A 23,078-nucleotide genomic window follows, 5' to 3' on the forward strand; every position below is an offset into this window, starting at 1 on the left:
CACTGAAGGTGCTGGAGTCATCTAGGGGCCTCAGTTTCCCCACTGGAATGATGAGATTAGAAATGAGGTTGCTTATCTAGTGCTTGCTTTCTAGATGGGGTGGGGGTGGGGTCCAGTTTCTCCCATCCCTCAAATCATTCCCCTTCCCACTCCTGTAAAGCCTTCAAGGAGCAGTGGGCTTTGGTCCAGGGTGAGAGGGACCTGAAGAATCATTGCTGTGAAGGAGAATGCCGCAGATTCCACAGGCATGGGACAGAAGAAAACGGAGTCAGAGGGAGGCCTCCGCCTCCACACCCGTGGGTCTCAGTAGCTGTTCACATGCTCAGGAGGGGACTCCCTCCATCACAGAAGCTACATTGGAAAATAACAACTGGGCAAGCTGCTGGGCTGAGCCAGCTCCTCAGCACAGAGCTGGGCGGGCCCCAGCCCTTGGCGCTAGCTCCAAGGCCAGTGCGTGGGCAGAGGACGTGCTGGCTGCTGGCTGGATTGGTTTAAAGGGAAGTGGGGAGCCCCCCCCCTCGGAGGGGCATCACCTCAACCCTGGGGGCAGGGGTGGGGGAAGAGTCACGGCCCATGGGCAGCCACATCCATTTTCTGTGTCATCCAAATGCTTTCATCATCTGTGTATGTCATGGCATGAAAAAGCTTGGCAGCTCTGCCCCCTGACATCGTCCTGCTTATTTCCTTCAAAGGACGTATCACAACCTCTAGCTGTCTTGTCTATTTATTTCCTTACTTTTGTGTTATCTATTTCTTCACCCAAAATGTGAGCTGCATAGAGGTAGGGATTCTTTATCTTACTCCTAGCACAGAGACCAATGGCACAGAAAGCACGCAAAAATGAATGAATACACCCATGCATGCATGCATAAATGGGAGTCCCTTGCATGCAGTCCTCAGTGAACATCAGTTTTCTTTCCTGAGAATAATTCCCAATTATCTTGGGGGTGGAGAGCTGGTTCTTGAGATCAGCCCCTCAGGAGATAAGTACTGTACATGACTGAAAGGGGAGGCGAGGTAAGGATGGAGGTGGGAGATGGGGGCACTGGCAGAGATGGGACACAGCCGAAAGGAGGGGGTGTGGGAAGGCTTTTTATGATAGTGTGTCAGCTGGCCCAAGGGGAGGGGTGGTTTGTTAATCACCTTGTCGTTGTGGTCAGTTAGGAAGCACAGGACAGCGCTGCCACCCTCCATGTGGTCTCGGGCAGAACGCGTGGCTACTCTGAACCTCAGTTTTCTCAGCTGTCAAATGGGCATTCATTCTGCTGGTGCTTTTCTACCCCATGGGAACTGTCACGAAGCAATGATAAGGTCACCAGTGGGGGTGTGCCAAGCACATGTGAGCAATTTTTACTTTGGTAATTTTAGTAAGACTCCTAAAGGAATTCATTTGTTATTTTCTTCTCTGTTTTTTCCCACCCTCAGCAGTAGACATGAACCAGTGCATCGCAAGTTCTGGCCTAAATTTTAGATCCCAAAGACTTGACCCTCTAGCCAAAGACATGCACCTCCCCACTCACTGGGCCCTGGCTGAGCAGGGGCCTCCTCTTAGAGACCCCCAGGGGCCGGGTGAACTGAGGAGGGGGCCTCACACTCTGCCCTCCTCTCCCCCAGGTACAAGACAGTGGTGACTCCCCGAAGGGCTGTGGTGGCCATCGTTGGCTGCTGGATTCTCTCCTTTGTGGTGGGCTTGACACCTATGTTCGGCTGGAACAACCTGAGTGCGGTGGAGCGGGCCTGGGTGGCCAATGGCAGTGTAGGTGAGCCCGTGATCAAGTGTCAGTTTGAGAAGGTGATCAGCATGGAGTACATGGTCTACTTCAACTTCTTTGTCTGGGTGCTGCCCCCACTGCTGCTCATGGTCTTCATCTACCTGGAGGTCTTCTACCTGATCCGCAAGCAGCTCAACAGGAAGGTGTCGGCATCCTCTGGCGACCCGCAGAAGTACTATGGGAAGGAGCTGAAGATCGCCAAGTCGCTGGCCCTCATCCTCTTCCTCTTTGCTCTCAGCTGGCTGCCCCTACACATCCTTAACTGCATCACCCTCTTCTGCCCTTCCTGCCATAAGCCGAGGCTCCTCATGTACATCGCCATCTTCCTCACACATGGTAACTCGGCCATGAATCCCATCGTCTATGCCTTCCGCATCCAGAAGTTTCGGGTTACCTTCCTTAAGATTTGGAACGACCACTTCCGCTGCCAACCTGCACCCCCCATCGATGAGGATCCTCCAGAAGAGAGGCCCGATGACTAGACTCCACCTCCTGCCCCCAGCTGCGCACATCTGGGGCATCTCAGCCCAGTACTCACCTCCCTGCTGTCCCGCTCGTCTCCCTTGTCTCCCTGACTCTTCCCTACTGGCCTTTGGGCTGTGAGTGCCCTGCACCGCGAGGTCCTGGAGGAGTTTTGGGAGGGCAGTCCATGGGGAAAGAACGAGGTAACCTGAGGGGACGGGGAAAGTGGGGGCAGCACCCTAACCCTAACCCTAACCCTCCCCACCTGCCTGACCAACCCACAGGCAGCCCAGCGCATCAGGCTGAGTGGGGCTTGGGGACACTGAGACTGCCATGGGGCCATGTGGGCCAGGAGGGCAAGCTCAGCTCCCGTGGCGGGAAGGGAGGGGAGTCTGCTTGTCTTAGGTGGTAGTGGTGCAGCCCTGGGACCAAGTTTAAGGAGAGGAGAATATCCCTGCCAAGATGGCGGGAAGGGGAGAAACTAGATGTCCTGACCTTGTTTTCTCTCCTGTTCTGTAGCAGAAGGTGGCCAGAGCCACTGACAGGCAGGAAGCAAGGAGCCTCAGTCCCCACCTCCCAGAACCCTGTGTTCCTGGCCATGCTGCATGCCAGGGTGCCTGCTCTCTTTGCCCTGGGGATCCCAGGGTTATACTTGGGAGAGGCCGAAAGAACGAGTCCAGAAATAATTTCCAGTATTTGCTTTATTCTCCACTAGCCCTTGGACCTGAGTGGGGGCTCCGAGCTCTCTGGAGCTAATGTGGAATGGTAGGTGTGGGCCTCAAACAGCCACTGGGAGACAGTGTTGAGCCCTCATTCTTGCCTTGAGCCTCCCAAGTAGGAGACTTGGAGTGTAACTGCCTGTCCTCTGGGTCACCAGCTCTCGGTGATGGGCATGTGCCCTCTTAGGTGACACCCATCTCTGTTGCTTCTGAGCCAGATGGAGAGGAGAGCCCCAGACATGCCAGCTCTTGGGAGCATTCCGCCTGCCTGGGGAGTGGATGAAGAAGGGAAAGTGGGCTGCTGTGGTCATGCTGGGATGAAGTGTGACAGGGTGGTCAGGCCAGAGGAGACTACCCTCCTGGGTGTATGGGCAGGAAGGTCTTACCAGAATTTAGGTACCCTCAGTACCCCTGACACTTAGCACAGTGTTCATGGGCTTTGCGGCTCTGTTGCAGAGTCTAGGCCTTTAGCCTAAACCCTTGGGGAAGGGTCTACTCCTGGCCAAGCCCAAAGCTCCTTATACAGAAGAATGAGGGGCCAGATTCTAAGTGTGAATAGCAACTCCAGACATGATTCCAGGCCCTTCCCTCTCTCAGAGGTGGGATATCCCCTGGCTCCCAGGGCGGGCCACTTGACTAATAAAAGACTGTGAACCCTCATGGAGAACGTACCCCACCACCGTCTGAGGGCAACAAACAACCTCAACAGAGAAAAAGCAATGGTGGGGGATAGGGAGAGGTGAAGAGAGGGGGGACTTGGAGGCATTTGGAGCAAGGAGGGTTCCAAAGAAGGGTGTGTCTCTTCCTATAGTTATCCTCTTAGGGTAGCAAACTCTGCATGTGAAATGAGATCCTAAAAAATCTCATATCTGGAAAAGCCCCATGACACCACGAGCCCCCTCCCACGGGCACCTTCCTCATGGTGTCAGAGGTGGAGACCCCCTCATGGTGACACATTCAACACCCACCTCGTGGTGACGCAGTGCCGCCCCCATCGTGATGATGCTCATTGTCACAGAGGCCCCTGCACTGTATCACCACACACCTTTATTCAAGTGCTTCTCGCCCAGTGTACAGCTCCCTGCAGGAGCGCTCCAATCTTTGCACTTTCCAGGGCCCCTTGTATCCAGGAAGCCTGGCCTGGGGCCTGCTAGGCAGGTACCAAGGAGCAAAGCCATCAGTCATCACTGTGGAGATGGGAACCTCTGGCCTCCGTGGAGCTTGATTCTGGGCCTGGCTGCCCTGAACCCTCAGGCCTGCAGCACCTAGCAGAGAACATGTTTTATGAGCCCCTGCTGTTAGGCAGAGCTGGGCTATACGTGCCCTGCTGAAGGGTTGATATGGGGAGGGCGAAGCAGTACCCCTCTTCCTTTCCCAGGCCTCCTTCCCCTTAGGCCCTTGGGCCCAAAGCCCAGGTCTCAGCTCTGCCCACTGCAGCTCCAGGATACATCCTTACTAGTCCAGGGCCTCAGAACCACCTGGGGACGGCAGTCAGGGCAAGGATGTTGCCCCTACTTCTCTGACTGAGGAAACAGGTCCAAGGGAAGGCCCTGGCCTAAGGTCTTTCAGAGCCAGGACTAGATCCTGTCCTCTGACCATCCACTGAATCCCTTCCACTGAATGCCCATGCCTTCCAGGCGTCACCAGCAGCACCCTGCCCGGCAGCATCTGTGGAGCACCCCCAGGACTGTGCGTGTTCGTTGCCTGTGACTGCAGATTTGTACTCAGAGCTGGCTGCCCCCTTCCCTTCTCACTCCCACCCCTGCTCCTGGCCTCCACCCCCAGAGGCAGCGGAGGGAGTGCATGCAGCCATTTACCTTCCTGCTCATCACAGCCTCCACCAGTGGCTCTTCAGTGTGTGGCTGAGGCTGGGAGAGATCTGAAGGTTAGAGCTCAGGGAGGGGGTGGGTGTCTGCTGGGGACCCGAGTGGGGGGTGAGGGGGGGTGAGTGAGTCTCATGCCCTCACCCCAGTGATCCTTCTGTCTACGAGGCAGACTCTACCGCCTCCTTTACCCACATTAAGCCATCCTCCCTCTTGGAAAGTCCTTCTGACAGCCTGACCTCGATTTTCACTACCCCTGTCTTGCCTTGATTTTCAGCGCTCAGCCTCGTCTAGTCCAGCAGGAGAAGAGGTGGCTTCTCCTGGTCTCCCATCCATTGGAGGGTTCCTAAGGAGTGACCCCTCTCAAGTCCTCACCTTTGACCTCCAGCCGGCAGTCCACAGACGCCTCCCCCAGCACATTGATGGCCTTGCAGGTGTAGACCCCGGAATCGAAGGGGCTGGGTTTCCGGATCTCCAGGGTGCAGACACCTTGCTCAGAGAGGGCGCGGTATTTGGGATCACCCTGGATGTCCATCTTGTTTTTCATCCAGATGATCCTGGGCTGGGGAAGCAAGGTCAGAGGAGAGCTGGGAAGTTTGTGGGCCAGGACGAGGCTCTCGAAGGCCATCCTCAGCTTAGGGAAAGATGCCTGGGAAGATTCTTCAACCCCGGTGCCCCTGCCCAGGCCACAGCAGGGCCCTGCCCCTCACCTTGGGTGACGCTCGGACACTGCAGAAGAGCTGCGTGCTGTAGCCAGGGGTGGAGGTGTGGTCAGCCAGGGGCTGGGTGAACGAGGGGGCTTCTGAGAAGTCTCGCTCAACAAAACTTTTAGGTTTGGCAACAATATCTGGTTTGGAGGGAGAAAGTAGGGTGAATTTGAGGTTACAGGAGGAGACCTCTTAAGACTGACCTCATCCATTTTCTTAAGATCACTACAGCTTACACTTCGGTATGCCATTTAATCTACACAGCATTCCTTTGCAAGGATAAATTTGTCATCCCCAGTTGACAGATGGAAAACTTAGACCCTTCATAGATGAGGGACTTGCCCAATATCACGTAGTGAGTTTGTGGCTTAAGCGATGGAAGGTCACATGATGACTATGGCTCTCTGAGCAGAGAGCTGGTGGTCTGGAGGAAAATTAAGGGCGGGAGACAATCCATTTCATCCCTGCCTCCTCCTCTGGAACCCCATGGCAGGACCCTAGGCTCCTGGGGTCTTTGGGAAGCCAGGCACAGCCAACATGCCGGAGCTTAGAGGCAGAACGTCTCAAAGAGGCAGAGGAAAGCCGAAACGACAGCTGGGTGAGTCACTGAGGGGAGGAGAGAGGGGGCTGGGCAGCAAAGCCAAACAGATGAGATGATCTTGGCTGAGGGTGGAGACTAAAAACCCAGGGATTCTACATTTCATTTCTGTTTGTCTTTGGAGACTTGACTGGCTTTCTTCTTTTAAATGAAAATTTCTTCCTAATTCTGTGCTGTTCAGGCTAATGTGTGCTTTCTGCAGCCCGCACAGACTGTACGGGGGAGGGCCTTGGAGCACACAGGGTGACAGGGAGAAAGGGCTTGGAATTTCACATTTGACGCAAGAGGGCCATGTGCCTGTATAGAGACAGTAAATACCCTTATCTCTCTTGTCCATCTATGTGGTGTTATATTAGGGTCGGGAGTTTGCTTTTAGCAAACTCACCAGTCTACCTATCCGCACACATTGCCCTTCACAGTAGCTCCCTTGGGACACTGCACAGGAGACCCAATGACTGCTATGATGTTGGCAGCCATACAGCATCTTTAGAACAAGTGCACAGCCTCCCAAGGGGTGCTTCTCATTTGCATGGGTTTGCTCTGATGTGTTTGTTTCAATCAATCAACCATGTCCATTTCTTTACAGTCACAAGGTGTGAATGTGTGTGTGGGGGGGTAGCTGTGGAGTGGGTGTGGAGAGGGCAGCAAAATCTCTGGCAAGTGGGCACCCATGAGAAGCACAAAGGGAGGGGTGCTGACACACCAAGGAAACGTCAGAGACAGGGAGAAGGGTCAGCATGGCAAGGCCTAGCTTGGTTTCCAGGCTTGGACCCAGACCCACCTGTCTTCTGGATGTGGGCGAGCTCCTTGGTGACGGCCGCCGAGGCACTGAGTCCACACCGGTTTTCCGAGAAGACTCGGAAGGAGTAAGAGTTACCCACGATGAGGTCTGAGATCGTGCAGGTGGTCGGGTGGTAGCGCTCCAGCACTGTGAACCATTGCTGCAAGGACCCTGGGCCTGTCATCCTCACCTCCCCCCTGCCCTACCCCTCCCTGCTCCCCCTGTGGCCTCTTCCTCAGAGGGGCTTGTTCCATGCCCCAGCCCTGGGAGGCTGAAACATCCAGCTTTGGGTCTGAGGGACTTTAAATTGGGAGAAGGAACCCCTGGGAGAATGTGACCTTGCTGGGGTCTTCAGAGAATTCTAGAACTTTACTGGTCAAAGTGTGGCCCGAGGTCCTGCAAAGTAAGAATCACCTGAGAACTTCATAGAAGTTCAGGATCTCAGTCCCCACCCCAGACCCACTGAATTAAGATCTGCATTTTAGCAAGATTCCCAGGTAATTCATATGCACATTACATTTCCTGAAGCACTGCTCTAGAGCTTGAAGGGCCTCCAAGAGCCACCCTTGCAGTCTTCAGGAGGAAACTGAAACCCAGAGATGAAAGAGATTTGCCAAGAGCCACACAGGGAGTCAGGTTAGTGGAAGGCAGACCAGAGCTCTTCAGTCCGTGGACTCTTAGTGGACAGGCCTTCCCAGATACCTAGGCCACTTCTTCCCCCACAAACCCAACCCCAGTCAGACCTTCCTCCTCCCCTTACTCTGCTCCAGCGGGCCTCACCCCTGTCTTTTTGTCTGCCTTCTGCACCGTGTAGCCCAGGATCTCAGTGTTGCCTGTGTCCTGGGGTGGTGTCCACTCGAGGGCAGCGTTGCAGCCCCAGACATCCAGTAGCCTGATGCTGCTGGGGGATCCAGGTTTATCTGTAGGACCCGAGTGTGAGAGAGAGTGAGGGGGAGGGCTGGGCTTGCTGCAAAATCCCCCCACCCAAGATCTGGCTCTTACCACTCTCTCTTGGCCTGACCCCATTGGCCATCAGTTCTGGGGCAGGAGGAGAGGTCTCTGGGTCCCCAGCAAGTCAGCCCTGCCTCCCCTGGCCCCATACCGATCACCAGGATGTCGATGGCTGCCTTGGCCTCCAGGCCTTCCAGCTGTACTGTGAGCTCATAGCAGCCTGAGTCGGAGCGCTGGGCTGAGCGGATGAAGAGGATGGAGTCCTGGTCCCCGGTGCGCACACTCACCCGCTGGCTGTCCAGGGCGTGACCGTTGTGGGTCCACGAGGCCTGAGGCTTGGGATTCCCCTGGGAGGGAGGAGCCCTCAAGGTGAGCGCAGAAGGCACCAGCACCCCCACACCCACTCAGCTCCAGGGATCCCTGTGCCAGGGGAGCTGTCCGCATTGGCCCTTCTGAGCAGGGGCAGCAGAGGCTAGAGCCACAGGTGCTGCCTAGAGCCTCATTCTCCGGATGTCCAGCCAGCCCCGGGGCCACCTGTCCTGTTCAGCGGCTGGAGAATCACAACTGAGTCATGTGTACAACAGAGGGAGGATGAGGCCATCTTGGTGGGTGAGTCTCAGGCAGACCTCCACGGGGATCCTGACATTTCCTGGGCTCCTCTAATACACCTCACACGGGGGCCCTTATTTCACCCAAGCTCTTATCCTGGGCAGGAGGCATACTCACCTGGAAGGGGATTTGCAGGTTAATCATCTCTCCCACCTGACGGACATAGGTCTGACGAAGGTGGCGGGGAACGCGGATCTTGGGGGCCTCTGCATTAAAGCGAGAGGCTAGGCTTAGCACAGCAGGGGGCTGCTGATTGGAGGCTTCTGTGGCAGGGGCAGGGGACAACTGGAGAAGGCTGCTGGCTGGGCAGGAGGTCTGAGTGTGCTCTGAGGCTGCCTCCTTGTGGACAGGGCAAAGCTCACTCCCCAGATCCAGGGACCCAAATCCTCTGAGGCCCTTGGGGACTTGAGAGCCAGGAGGTTCCAGGAGGGCAGGACCTCCACGGTGTGAACTGGTAGGCATCCGGGGCACTCCCTTGGTGCCCTGACCCTGCCAGGCTGGGATTTGCCCTGCTGCTCTGGTATTCCTGGGCTCCAGATGGGCCCCAGCTGGCTCCCTGGCTCCCCCTGGTGGGCAGCGTGTGCTGCGCCTGTGGGCCTGCATTCCCTGGAAGGGTGGCAACACTGCCTTCCCAGTCCCTCTGCCCTTCTGCTTTGAACAGCTCAGGCCTTCAGAGAAGCCCCTGTGAGACCCATTTGCCCACTGCTCTGTCTCCAAGCCATATGGGAGGATTGGGATCTTTCCCTTTTTAAATGAAGCCAGAGCAGACCTACCCCCTTCCTTCTCTCTTACTCCTGCCACTACCTTTCAGTCTGCGGTGGGGGAGTCCTTCCAGACACTTTACTTCAGCCCCATGCTACGGTAGAGAACCACCTTCCTGACTATCACCTAATCATGTGCAACCACTGAAACGGTCGGGCATTCCAAGGGAAGCTGCAACAGCCCCTGCCACTATCCCCCCGGGCGGGAGCAGGGGTGGTGGTAGCTGAGGCTCCTCAGTGGCAAACAGGTGGCAGCAGTCGGTCAGTGGCATGCAGGGCAGAGAGGGAGGAGACAGAAGGAACACGGTGTCTCTGAGGATTAGCTGTGCAGGCACTTGGCCCTGGGAGCATCAGGCGTGGAATGTTCCAGGGGCAGCTGCAGGGGGCCAGGAATGCTTGGCAGCTCCAGGTGGCTGAGGAGGGACAGCTGAGCAGCTGAGGACTCTGGACAGGGTCCCCACCCTGCCCTGCCCATGAGGGGGGCCTGGCTGGCTGCTCCCTGTTTATTCACAGCCTCCTCCCCTCTTCTCTCCAGGAAATCCCCTTCTCTCCTGCCAGAGGAATTTTAATGGAGTAGAGGGCGCTGAGTCTAGCGGACTCCTCCAGTGTTAGGCCTTGAAGTAGAGGACCCTGGCCCCTGCAGGCTCTCAGAGTCTGAGATCCCTGGGCCCTCAGGAAAGGTCCAGGATGCCCACCAACCCCACTCCCCAACAAGGAGGGCTTCCTGGCACTCCCAGGCTAGAATCGGTGAGTCCATATTAAGTTGCCAGGTGGCACCATGTCTCACCAAGACTCAAAGGAGGGGAAAGGCCTCTGGTTTTGAAAACCACCAGAAAAAGAGTCCCTGCTGCCTGGTAAGACATGAACTGGCCTGTGTGGGAGTCAGGTTCTGGGACTGCCGCTAATAGGCTAGGTGACCTCAAGGGAGTCCTGGGTGCCTTTGGACCTGCTTGGCTTGGATGGACAAGCCGTGACAGTCTACAGTTCTACACTCCCAACCCCCTGGTGCCCACATCTCTCAGGCCTTAGAGTTGAAAAGTATTTCCTTGAATCCAAACTTGACCTCCTTCTGTGGCCATGAAACCCCCTCTGTCTGGAGGCCTTGTCCAGAATTATGGGGTCAAGATGAGGAGGGGGGAACAAGGAGAAAGGTGGAAAAGGCCTCAGGCCACCTGCTGGCCTATGTCTCTTGTCACCCTGGGGCTCTGGGCTGTCCCCAGAAACCTTGGATCAGACCAAATGACTCACTGCCATTAACAGACTGAAACCTGATCGGTCCTGGGAGGGCTTGAGGCTAATGCACCCTACAAATAGAAATCTTAGCAAGGGGACAGCAGCTGGCCTCCCAGGTTCCCAGGGCAGCACTGGCCTCTGGGGATGGAGAAACCTTCACGGACCTTTTGTAGGGCATTAATCTTCTTCCCACTAGGGACGTGGTGCAGCAAGAGGCAAGCAAAGACTCCTATCTGGAACCCAGGCCATATGAAATGAGCAGAAAATGAGCTTCCATGGCCGCTGAAGGATTTAAGATTAGGTAGGAAGAATGAAATGACTCTAAGCATTGGGACTCTGAGACAGGTGACCTGGGGAGCTTGAGCTCTCACTTCTGGAGGTCAGGAAGCTTGGGGGCTGGGCCACTCAGGGAAGTGGCCTCTTTGACCTCTAGAGGCCCCTTGCTGCTGAGGAACCTGGGACTTTCTTAAGGCAGAATGGCGATAGCAGGTGGCTTGTGCACGTAAGTGTGGGATGGGGGGAAATGACTGTCCTGTTCGCTCTACCCATTGGCATCAGTTTCTCCATCCATTAGATAAGGTGCCTGGGAAGGGCTGGGGAGCAGGATTTACCGATGATCCTTTGGATGTGGACAGGCTGGTCCAGCACAGCCGGTGGGCCAGCCCCTGCAGAGCTCACTGCAGCCACACGTATGAAGAACTTGTCACCTAGAGCCAGGTTCCGCACGGTCTGCTGGGTCACCATCATGGGCCGGGAATTCACAGGCACCCACTCCAAGGCTGAGAGAAATGAAGAGAGTGCAAGGCCCTGGCTCCATGACTGTGGGCACCCTTCTCAGTGGGGTTTCCCTTCTCGCTGATGATCTGAGGAAGCTGACCTCCCTTTCTGGGACTTATTTTCCCTTTGCTTCCCTGACTTCTTGTTGTCAAATGGCATCAAAGACACCTGATGTTAGAACCCTTGAGTGGTGGCCAGAGATGGGTTTGCCCGGAGCCCAGAGAGGGTTGGACACATTTGCCAAATCACACAGCAAGGTAGGGGCAAAGGCAGCCACACGTATGAAGAACTTGACTGCCATGGAGGTGGATAACAGGATGCTGGCATGAGGAATTTGGCCAGAGCTGCCCGTCCCCTATTTCTCCTCACTCTCTCTTACAACTTACCCTCCCCCTCAGCTTCTTTTGCTCTCCACCTCCTGCTTGCCCTCCCCAAGCAGGGTCCTCTGTGACTTAGCACCTCCTTCGTTCTCACAGAGGAGTGCCCCACTGTCACCTACCCTTTTATCTCTGTTACTCAGAGGCTTCCTGGAGCTGGAGGACAGGGGGCCTCCTAAGGCCGTTTGGACATCCTCCTGCTTTCAGAGGTGCATTTGTGGAGCAAGAAGCTGTGTGTGAGTGGCTTGAGTGGACTGCTTCCTCTCCCTCCTTCTGTATCTCCCCTTGGACTGACCCAACTGCAGAGTCTGGGGGCTTGTCCCTGCTGCCCTCTAAGCCCACCTCCCCTGGGTGTATGCAGGGCTTAGCCCATAGCTCACCTCCCTCTCGGCGGAGTTCCAGAACATAGCCCTGGACCCCCAGCTTCCCTAGCCTCTCCGGGGGTTCCCAGCTCACAGTCACCGAGCTGTCACTCACGTCCTCCACAGCCAGCAGCAGCGGGGCACTGGGGACATCTGAGGGAGAAGCAGGGGGAGATAAAGAGGTTCGTAGCCAAAAGCTCTCCCCGCGCCACTCTCCGCCAAGGCTGCCTCCCTCCTCCACCTGTCCCGCCTCTTGTCACCTTCACTTGGAGGTGCGGGTTTAGAGGCTGCGGGGGCAGGTGCCTGAGGGGCAGGCTCCTGTGGCTTGGGAGCCTGCTCTTCCCCGGTAGACTTCGGTGCCGCCACTTCTCCAGAGGGCTCTGTGGTGGGCACATTTGCAGACTCAGAGGCAGTCTCCTCCGGACCACAGGCAAGGGCTTCCCGGGTGGCTTTTCCTCTCATTGCAAGGATTGCTGGAGGGTCGGGCTGGAGGGCGCAGGTAGTAGCACTGGAGGGTCTGTGCTTCCAGGGTGCCTGGGACACCCAGGTCCAGGCTTATATAGTCAGGGGGCTGCCCCACCCCCAGGCAAATGATTCCCAGCTGTGGGGTCAGGCCAGGCAGGGGGACTGGGGGGGGTGCGTGGGGAGGCGCTGAAGCCAGGAATAGCTCTGGCGGAGGACTGCAAGGGTCCCTTGAGGAGTGCACGACCTCGTCCATCACCCCGACTGGATCTCAGCAGGCAGGGTTCTGGTGCCCAGATGGGAGGAGGGTACAGATCGGTGAGATGGGACATTGCCAGGAGCCTGCGCCAGGGGTCAGGGCAATGGGAACGAGAGCTTCCATCTGGAGAATGAACCCAGATCAGGCTCTGTGTGTTTGGCCTCTGGGGGACCACTTGTGCCCAGGGCTTCTCAGCTTGGGTGCTGGGGTTCCAGACAGCCTGGAAACAGCCTCCTCTTGGGAGCACTCCCAGCTTTGTCCCTGGGGTCCCACACTCCCCTGGTCCTCACATTCCCTGGGAATTCTCACTTGTGCTGTATGAGGTTGAGGGCCTAGAGAGGGAGGGAATTGGGATGCCCAAGGTGGGCCTGATTGGAGGAAGGTCTTCTAGCAATGGGACCCCAGGAAGGGAGTCTAAGGCCCCTGGTTACCCAGCCTCTCCAATCCCTGCTCTGGACCTCAGTTTCGCCATCTGTTACAGAGAACACTATGACAGTCCCCTAGCCCTTGGGGGTAAAATCAAGTCATAAGACAGGTCTGGAAGAGACCTTGGAGGAGGACAGCACTCTGAGACTTGTATTCTTCGAAGCAGGACATCTGCATGCCACGGGGAAATGAGGCAGGTACAACCAAATTCCTAGTCATTGAGTCATTCATCCAATAAAACAGTAAGATTGGGAATGATTTAATAAGCCTGAAAATAACACGTGTCGGGGAGGAGGGGAAGTAACAAGAACTCTCATTGCTGGTGGGAGTGTAGATGGGAGCAATCTCTTTGGAAAAAGTGAGACAGTATCTAGTCAGATTGAAAATGTGCAAATTCTATGACCCAGCAGTTACACCCCCAGAAACTCTCACACCTGTGGCCCAGGAGACATGCATGCAAACATTCACAGCAGCATTGTTTGTAACACCAAATCTGGAGAACACAGCTCTCCCTCAACAGGGGAATGCATAAATAACTGTGACATGTATGTGCCCCTCTAAACCAAAAATGGAATATAAAATGAGCAAACTTCAGCTACATGGTTGATCTAACAGACATAATGGGGAGCAAAGGAGCCAGGCACAGAGAGCGATGAGACACCTTTCATATCCAATTCAAGCACGGGGAGCACCAGCTCTCTTCTTCAAGGGGTGTCTCTAGCGGGTGAGACCACAAAAGAAGGCAGGCAAGGTCAGGACAGTGCCTGCCTCTGGGCAGAGGGACAGGGAGGTATGTGACTGTGGAGTTTCAGGGGCACTAATGAGGTCTCATTTCCTGTCCTGGGTGGTGGTTACACAGGCTTTCACTGTATAGTAATTCTTTAAATTAAACAAATACATTTTACGCACTCTTTAGCTTGTATGATATATCCCCTAATTTAAAAATCAATACACATGTAATTTGTTTAGGGCCCTCAGTGGCATGCACTGAGGGTGGAGGCCTCACACCGGTGAGGTGTGGCCACCTCTCACCACTGGCTGTCCTTGTTGGGGAGAGGCAGTGGAGGGCCTGGGGAGCCTCCAGATCCTGCCCTGCTTGGGTGACCGTGCCCTCTGCCGGGTGACTCAGTGTCCTGCTGGGCAGTCCTCCAGGACTGGAGACCCGATCTCTATCCCTGGCCTCTGACTCTGCAGCTATAAGTGAATGTGACTAACTCTGCAGGACCCTGAGTCAGCCCTCCAGAGACTGTCTCAGGATGGGGGAAGGGTGGCCAGGGGAGGTAGGGTGGGGGTTGACTTCCCTGGAGGACTCACAGCCCCTGGCTTTTCAAACACCCCTGTGTGGTAGAGTAGGCAGTGGGCAGGGATTAGGGAATGCTTGGCCCACTGGCCAGCAGTGAAATGCCAGGTACCCCTGAAGCTCTGGCCAAGTTCTCACTCTCTTTTCCTTTAGCTTGGCAGTGACCTCGGGATCAGTTGCATCTGCCCCGCCCCAGCTGGTTCAGATTTCAGGGAGGCCGATAGGTATTTTCTTCCCCACACCTCAAACCAGTGTCACAAATCACTAGGCCAAGTCACAGATAATCCAAACATCAGGGAATCCACAGATAAATTCTCTTTGGTTTTGAAGCATGCAGCTGAACTCTCTTTGGATACAAGGCATGTTTGGGTCTCTGGGAGTTCACAGAAACTGCTGAGAACGTCTCTACTTCATAAAGCCTGGAAGGCTGGCTGATCTGAGCTCATCCCGTTTGACCCATCCCATCCCATCTGGCCCCCACCTCATGTCCCAGGCTGAGCTAAGGAGTCTTGGTCTCTGCATGGGCTGAGGGCTATGTCCCAAGAGGGGAGAGACGGAGGGCTGGGTTACAGCCCTAGGACATCTGACTGATTTCAGTCCAGCAATGGAAAGGGTTCCTCTAAGGGAATGAGCAACTGGTCACTGAGAATGTGGGGGGAGGTTGGAAGGCTAGCTCTCAAGCCCTGTAGAGACTCTAGGCCTGGGACGGAGGGAGGGTATGTGAGATAACATAGGTGTCTCCTTCTAGCCCTGAGAGTCCAGGGTCAGGGCTCTCTCTAACCTGAGCCTGTGTTGGCTCCTATACCTCCCCGAGGTGAGAGGAGATGAAGGGTTGGTGTTAAAGCGTTTCCTTCCTAGTGCCTGCTAGCCCTGGAAACAGAAAAGGCTTCTTTCAACAAGGAACTGTATCGAGATGTCTGGATGACAATGACTTTAAGATCTGGAAGCCCATCGGCCCTCTTGGGTTAAGTCCATGACTGATGGGTCTGGCGATGCTTGCCTCCTTTGGGGACTTCTTGGGGCCCGGCAGAGGACAGGGTGGCCTCATTTTCTGCAGCTCAGGACTACCAAGCCTGAGAGAGAGGAATCCAGAAGAGATGGGGGAGGTGAGCCCCGTGGGTCCGGTGGGACCGCAAAGATAGACTGAAGCAAGCGCTAATAACTGGCGGGCCCCAGTGCTTTACTGAGCAGGTGCAGAATCAGGAAAGGGAAGCGGAGTGGGGACATGATTATGACCCTGAGTAAAGGTTTCAAGCTGGGCTTCGCAGAGGATATAATTAGCGTGGTTGCTGCTTCTTGTAAGATATTTCACTCTGCAGTGGTACAGCTTGCCAAAAGGGTGTCCTTAGGCATAGAGGCCTGGGGGTGAGGGAGGTGAAGAAATCTCCTTGTGTGGGGCCTGGAGTAGTTGAGCATGCTCCTTACTCAGCGGCTATGTGCTGACCCCGTGTCTTACACTGTGCTGGTCCCACAGCCCCACTCCTACCTGCCTGTCCACCAGAGCTGAGCTCAGATGGCAGAGCTGTGGCCCTCCGCATGGGCCCAAGGAAGGGAGACTGAAGCTCAACAGGGGACCCAGCAAGGCAGGTGATCAGGCTCCTAGCCAGTCAGGGCCAAGTGATCTCTGCCCCACTGTGTGCCCAAGAACCGAAGGCTACACCTCAGCGAGCGCATCCTTGATGGCACTGGTGAGAGGGAAGTGCAGATTCTGTCCGCAGAAGGTGCCCTGAAAGTCATCCAAGTCCAGGGCCCACACCATGGCGCCAGCCAGCTGCCTGTTCCTCAAGTACCGCACCTGCTCTGGAGACCCAGAGCAGGCAGGGCTGGGTTCCCTGGGCCAGGGTGCTTATGGGAGGCATGCTATCTGGACACCTCCCCATGGGAGAGAAAAGCAGACACCTGAGACCCCAAACACCTCTGTAGCCAAGCCCCACCCTCAGTGCAGGGGGCTTCCCTCCCCCTCTTCAACTTGGGGTGTGGCCTTAGGTACATACCTTGTTTTCGATGCTCTCCTGGTCGTCATACCCCCACCCACTGGTTGCCCTTAATGGCATAGGGGACCTGCTGACCAAGGAGTCTATGGACTGTGGCTCCGCGGAGAAAGTCACAGATCTGAACAGAGAACAGAGCAGGCGTGGTGTGGGGAGCTGTGCTGAGACTTTGCGGGTCACCAGGGGGACGCCACAGCCCAAATCTCTCAGCCCCTTGCTTCTTCCTGCAGGCTACATCTTCCCCTAGAGACTGCAGGCTTCGCACAACTTTGCTTAAAACAGATGCAAAGATCCCAGGATTCTGTAGCTGCTGTAATCTGAGGGCATTATGGGGGCTCTGATTAGCATCCTGCGTCTTAAACAGGGATGTGGGAAATAGTGCTTTGACACTGAGGACCGGCCCAAGGCAGCACAGAGCAGCAGAGGATGGGCCGACACAAAAGAACCTACCTCTTGGCCATTGCTTTTTCCTGGGCTAGAAGGAAGGCCCCAACTTGGTGGCCAGAGGGGGTGCAGACAGGATGTGCCTGGCCTCCTCCTCCCTCTTCTGCAGAGTGCTAGGTCTGCTGGAACATTTTTTTTAATTTCCAAAGGAGTAAAGTGTGGGTGGGGTGGGAGGCTCAGCTTCCCTGGGGCTGCGGGTGCCCCGGGAAATCTTACCTTCTCCTCAGCTCATACCTCATAGTAGGCGAGGGTCCCTTTCTCCTTGGTGAACCGGCCTGGTATTCCTGGCCCTGAGGTCGGGGCTCCCACATCTGTCTTGGAAGAGGCCAGGGTGAAGCTCCTCCCAAAAGTGGGGATACCCATCACCAGCTTATTGGCCTGGGCCCCCAGCCTCAACACATAGCTCACAGCGTAGTCCTGTGGGTGGGTAGGGCAGGACAGTTTGAGCAGTTAGATGCTGGTGGTCTAGGAGGGGAAAGGTTGTGCAGTACCCACTGCTGCCTTGAAAGGTGGAGTTCCAGGTCTAGACACGTCTGGAATTCCCTTCCTTCTGGGAACCTATAATGTCAGTCTAAAAAGCATTGTGTAATTTCAGTCTTGAAAAATATCCTCTTAGGTGTAGGAAGGGATTATTACCGTTCGATAGTTGCAGGACTCTGGTGATTGGCCCAGGTTACACAGCAAACAATGGCAGGTCTAGACTAGACTCTTGCCCTCTCAGCCCCCAGCCTTCTCTGTGCTCTCTTCAGTCTGCCCTCTGCCTTCACTAGGTCCACCCTACAGGCCCGTCAGGAGATGTCCTGACTCTTTATGGAAGTATCACCTCCCCAGTTCCCAGAGCTGTGGAGAATGCATAAACTTTGGGCCTCAGTTTCCTCATCTGTGAGGTGGGCCCTGTAACCCCTCCCTTGCAGGATTACTGAGGAGTGGAGAGGTTGGTGTCTGAGCTCTGGCAAGTGGCATGTCTGTGGTCCCCTCTCAGCCCTCCCTCCTTTGGGACACTCACAGCATTGCTGAATCTGTCAGAACTTGTATCTTCCTGGCCTCGGAATAGGGGGCTGTGATGTGCTATGGTCTGGCGCCACGCTCCATGAAAGTCGTAGGTCAGAAGGCTGATGAAGTGCAGGTGTCTGTGGAAGAGTGGATGCAGGGCAAGGCGAAAAATTGAAAAAACGCACCACCCTAGCAGGATGTGAGCTGGAGAAACAGGCAGCCAAGAGAAAAGCCATTAACCCCAAACCCAGTAGAACCCAGTGACCCACTGTCTAGGCTGCTGGACCACCTCCCTTGTGCCACACTGGGAAGTGGGCTCAGGGTCCCACAGGAGCATTCAAGGCAAGAATGGGGTCCTTCCAATCCACCCCCAGCACACATTTGGGAGCTGGCCTCCAACACACGTCACCCCCTCCACTCCAGCCACATTCATCTTTGAGAAAGCCGATTACAAGTGGCATCAACAGCTAGCCTTGTCGGGAGAGAGAAGGACCAAAGGATGGCCTGAACCTATGATTCCTGCTGGTGGGAAGTTAGGTTTCCACACACAAAGGTGGAGGGTCTGCAGGTGGATTGCATGAACATGAGCTTCAGGTGTTTGGGGCAAATGGTTGAGAGCCACCTCATTCCCACCCTCTAAGTGATCAATTAAAGCACCAAGTCTACACTCCCTAAGACCCTAAAGAAGATTCTAAAGTCAGAGCGAAGAGTCTTTGTCTCTTACTCTTGGGTTTCCTAAGACCCATGCCTTTGTCCCACCGAGAGATCAGCCTGCTTGGCTGGGGACTGCTCATTCTCATGCATGAGGAGGAGGGGCGGGATGAACAGGAAAGGGAGGGGGTCACCTGCATGTGGCAGCACCGTGAGGACTCCCCAGCAGCCTAGAAATGAAAGGTATCATTACTGCTGCCTTGCCCCTCCAGAGACTAGTGACTGGCTGGTTTGTATAACTTTCCCTGCTTCCTGTTCCACAAATACATACATTCATAACGACTTTCTCAACTGAGCAGCGCAATACCCCAAATGAAAAGGAAGGATAGGGATCGTTATGCCCCGTTTGACAGATGGGGAGGCTGAGGCACACAGAGGGGAAGTGACTTGCTCAAGGTCACACATCTTTGGAGAAACTGGGACTAGAAGCCCAGTCTTCTGGTTGTACATGGAGTGCTAGGGCAGAGTGCATCAGGAAGGAGATTCACCGGGATATCTGGGCGATGTCATAGCCTCTGTCAATGGCAATCTTCCCAGCAGACACTGCCGCGCTGAGCAGGAGTTGCTCTGCTCCTGCCTGGGCTTCCCTTGCAAACTCAGCCTCCATTTCCTGGTTGGGAGAGAGGCAGGTGAGTGACAGCAAGCTTGAGGCGAAAGATCTCTGAGCATGTCATTGGCCTTCGCTGTCTGCTGTAATCTCCAACCTGACTGGAGCTCAGTGGGAACGATAAAGAGGTCTCACCCTCAGATTCACCCATCTTTTTCCTAAAAAACTGTTTGGACCCATCTCATCCCTACGCCCCGCGCATACTCGTCAACACTCAATTACTCTCTGTCCTGGAGGGACCGTGAGGATAGAGAGTGACCCCACTTGGTCCACAGATGATGCTGGAAGATATTTACCTGTCGGTCTGTGCTTTGTTCAAGCTTATAAAGAAGAACACAAAATTAAAGTGATTTATATTGTACCGTGAACAGTTTGTTTAAATGATCACTCTGTCCCTGGGGTAACTGAGTACCTCTGATGCAGTGCATGCTGGGGAGTGGGCAGTGTTGGTTTGGGAATGAATGCAGGCAGTGAGGAATGGGTTCTCCGCTTAGTGACCTCTGCCTCTTAGAACCCCACCCTACCTCCCACTGTTGTCAAAAGATGTCTTCCTTGCTGTGTGAGATCTCAGGACACAGGCTTGTTTGTCTTATCCCTGGTCCAGATCTCAGGACCCTGCAGCAAAGAGGCCTCAGTCCCCCTTTGCCTGCCTCAGGAGAATATCTCTGAAGACAGCTTCTGCCCTCCCCACTCCCTGATGCTCCCTACCTCCCTGCCCTTTTCCCTGACCCAACCAGCACCTTGACCAGAGTGGTGAGATGCTGCTTGTCTCTCCGCCCGGGGTTGAGCCAGGCTAGGTCCAGTCCATCAAAGCCATGGGTCCGCAGAAATGGTGGCACCGACTCGATGAAAGTTCTGCGACTCCAGGTGTTGGAGGCTATTTTGGAAAATCTAGAACCGAAATCAGCCCAGTAGAGGGCTCAGTACCAATACACTGGGTGCCTTAGCCCTCTGGAAGGGTCTCTGGGGCATGTGGAGCTGGGAGTCTGAACCCACACAGCTCTAGAAGGGCATGGTTGGGACAGGACCCACCTCCAATTATCTTAGAAAGACCATGTGCTTTGGAGCCAGATATCCCTGGCTCTATCACCTACTAGCCAAGCCACTTTGAGCAGGTTAAAACCTGAGCCTCAGTTTTCTCATCTATAAAATGGGCATAAATATAACATCTCACAGTGCTATTATAAGGATTACATGTGATAATGGTTGGATAGGATGCCTGACACATAGTAACAGCTCAGTAAATGAGAGCTGCTATGGCCATCTTTGCCCCCTTTTTAAAGCCTGCTCCAATCCTACCCACTCCAGGATGTCCTCACAGGGTCTCCACTCCCAAATTTCCCATTCATTCCATCTCTCTCCTTCCAGCCCTTAGGACAGTATCCCTCGCCGCCCCAAATTTCTTTGTTTTCATGTCTGAGAAGTAGTAAAAAGAGCATTGGCTGCCACCTTGCTGTGTGACTCTTGACAAGTTCCTTTCCCTCTCTGCGCTCTGATTTCGTGGTTGTACGTGAGGCAGGCTCCTGACAACCATTCAGACCCCTGTGCCTGACCAGTCTGGGGTCCCTGTGATCCCCATCCAGTGGATGAGGAGAAAGCTATGCCTCCTCCTATTCCATCAACCTCTGGAGGATGAGTCATCCTACCTTTGAGAACCAAAGTTCCATCCTCCAACAGATAGAAGGGTCTTCAGGCTGGGATTCCTGTGGGGCACAGGGAGGCAGGAGGGCAGGGGTTGAGTGAGGTTGTTGTGACATGGGGTGGCCCCACGTTTAGGAGGCTGTATCAGGCTTCTAGCTTTGGGTGGGAGGCTGAATCAGGCCTCTGAGGTCCTTCCAACCCTGAGATTCAGTATTCTAAGACTTTCTAAGCATTTGTGGCAGTTACTCAGAAGTATGTTGCCCATATTTGTTCCCTCCGGTGGGGAATATGGCAAAATAGAGTCATGAGCACTTTCTCCGTGGAGAGGCACCCTCAGAGGATGGAGAGGGGTCCCGTTCCCAGGGGAGCTCAGCTGTGCCTTCTTCTACGGTCTTCTTCTACACCCTGACACCTGCCCTCATCACTTCTTCCCACTTAAGCCAAGGCCCTCCAGTTCTCCACCCAGAGGTGAGTACTGGGGACCTCGCCCACCCTCTTGAGCAGGAGTACGCTGCCCTGAGACCAGCCCTGCTAACCCTCCATCTTCCTTCTTCCCTGGCCAGCCAGTGGCCCAACCTGTTCTTGAGTGTGTTCAGTGTGTCATAGAGTGTCACATCATTCCACTCCCAGGTGTCGATCGCATTGTTGCTTATGTTGGCAAAGCTGTAGAGATGTGGGTACAGAGGAAGGGGTCGATGGCATCTGGGAAGCAGCTCCCATCTCCCTCCCGGTACTGGGACCAGCTGGTGTAGTAGCAGATCAGCTTGTATGCAGCACCTGAGGAGAAGGCCAAGATTGAGCCAGGGACCCTCTGGCTGAGCCCTGAGCTGAGCACTAATGGGGTTTTGGGGGGTGGGGTTGATGGGCAGAATTGTGAGCAAAGTTAGAATTCTAAATGCAAAGGGCTGGCTCAGGGGAGTTCTCTGTCTGACGAAAACAAGGTCTATTTTGAAAATGCTTAGAAAAGATCAAATATAGTAGATAAACATACTGCAGACTAAGAACAGAACACTGTATGGGGTGAGGGGGTGCCGATGAATAAAGATGAAATGGGACTTGGTACAAGTAAAGAAGGCTTCCTGGAGGCAGCGACTTTGAAGGAGAAGAGGGACCCGACAGCCATATCAGAAGACCCTGGCCTTCAGGCGAGAGTCTTGCAGGACCTTCAGTGGAGTCCTTGATCTGGGAGGCTCTGGCCCATCTCTTCTCTGCCTTCCCGTGGGAGTGCCCCTAACTTGTAACCCACCCAGAATGGCATCCCCCAGGCCCCTTCAGTCCATCCCCCGAGCTGGGGCACAATATCCCAATGGACCCGGAAGTTCCTCCTCCCCGCTCATTCTAATTTTTCCTGCTGCAAAGTAGGCCTTTTCTGCCCTCTTGACTGTGGAGGAATAACTGGGCATCACTCATCCATGCTGCTACTGGTCTCCTGTTAGTTGTTCCCAGTAAGCGATTAGTTGAAGCCTTCATTGAACCTGAGCCTTTGAAAGTTTTTAATTTTCAAAAATTTTAAATATACAGAAAAGTAGAGAATAGTATAATCAACACCTATATACTCATCACCTTGATTAAACAAATGCTAATATTTCTGAACCATTTGAATCACAGAAGAAACTGGAAAAGTGCTACCTCAGTGGCAAGGTCCCTTCCACACAGCCCTCACCACACCCCCACCACCCGTGACTTAAAAGGGGTTACTTACAGCTCTGGGGCAGCACCAGGACCACAAAACCTGAAGGGAAATCCAGGGTGAGACCCCCTGCAAGTACCTCCTGCCCTTCCCCCTGCTCCCTGCACCCCCCACCATAAAGGAATCGAGGGCCTCCTCACACCAGCCTCCTCTTCTCTCTCCCCACCGACTCTGCTACCCCTCCCACAGCAGGTAGGAGGCCAGCCCCTCTGCGGAGCGGCTCTGTGGCCAACCCAGAGACCTGTCTGAGCCACCCTCAGACCCATCCTGGCTGCAGCAGAGGGGGGCACGGCATAGCCTCTTCCTTTGCCCTCAGGCTCCTGGTGCCCAGCTGCCTAGACAGGACGCTTCCCTGGGCATCCAACTTCCTCTTATACCTGTCCCACTCCACTCCCCCGCACCCCAAACCATGCCATGTACAGAAACTGAGCTGCGTGTCAGTGAAGGAACTAGCAGGCTGGAAAGTGGCGGGGCCGAGCACTGAGGGCTGCCTGAGGTGGATTGAGAAACCCTGGAGAGTTCTGAAAACGTGGGCCAGGTCTTCCTGAGGCACCTGCCGGCAGAAAAGCCACCAGGTGGATGATCTGGGGGCTCCTGTGGCCAGTAACTCAGCCTCCCACTC

The 23,078-nt window shown here is 54.9% G+C and overlaps 3 protein-coding genes across 5 annotated transcripts in view; 1 reads left to right on the forward strand and 2 right to left on the reverse strand.

Annotated features, from left to right (window-relative positions):
• The window catches only part of ADORA1 (adenosine A1 receptor), a 50,202-nt gene extending 30,709 nt beyond the window's left edge, over window positions 1-19,493 (forward strand). For all 3 annotated transcript variants that reach the window (XM_022593244.3, XM_030762273.2, XM_022593242.3), the window contains 2 exons: window positions 1,615-4,838; window positions 5,054-19,493. In XM_022593244.3, coding sequence (XP_022448952.1) covers window positions 1,615-2,254 — 640 coding nt within the window. In that variant the 3' untranslated portion in view covers window positions 2,255-4,838; window positions 5,054-19,493. The remainder of the gene's footprint in view (window positions 1-1,614; window positions 4,839-5,053) is intronic.
• MYBPH (myosin binding protein H) lies at window positions 5,123-14,126 on the reverse strand. The gene is made up of 9 exons (XM_022593245.3): window positions 12,193-14,126; window positions 11,951-12,085; window positions 11,028-11,195; window positions 8,540-8,628; window positions 7,965-8,160; window positions 7,643-7,782; window positions 6,863-7,022; window positions 5,487-5,623; window positions 5,123-5,338 (listed from the first exon to the last, which is right to left on the reverse strand). The coding sequence occupies exons 1-9, from the start codon at window positions 12,392-12,394 to the stop codon at window positions 5,123-5,125; spliced, it is 1,443 nt and encodes a 480-aa protein (XP_022448953.3). The 5' UTR covers window positions 12,395-14,126.
• Window positions 15,956-21,640, reverse strand: CHI3L1 (chitinase 3 like 1; the record flags this gene model as incomplete). The annotated part of the gene is given in 10 exon segments (XM_022593280.3): window positions 15,956-16,174; window positions 16,374-16,406; window positions 16,408-16,491; window positions 17,049-17,231; window positions 17,821-17,944; window positions 19,007-19,128; window positions 19,866-20,016; window positions 20,772-20,828; window positions 21,343-21,436; window positions 21,439-21,640. Coding segments are annotated over 10 exon segments (1,191 nt in total), but the record flags the coding sequence as incomplete, so codon positions are not given.
• Between the last annotated feature and the right edge of the window lie 1,438 nt (window positions 21,641-23,078).

Source organism: Delphinapterus leucas, chromosome 1 (genome assembly GCF_059928025.1).
Source record: "Delphinapterus leucas isolate spDelLeu-1000000601 "Yukka" chromosome 1, BTC_Dleu_Yukka2, whole genome shotgun sequence".
In the NCBI taxonomy this organism is placed as follows: domain Eukaryota; kingdom Metazoa; phylum Chordata; class Mammalia; order Artiodactyla; family Monodontidae; genus Delphinapterus; species Delphinapterus leucas.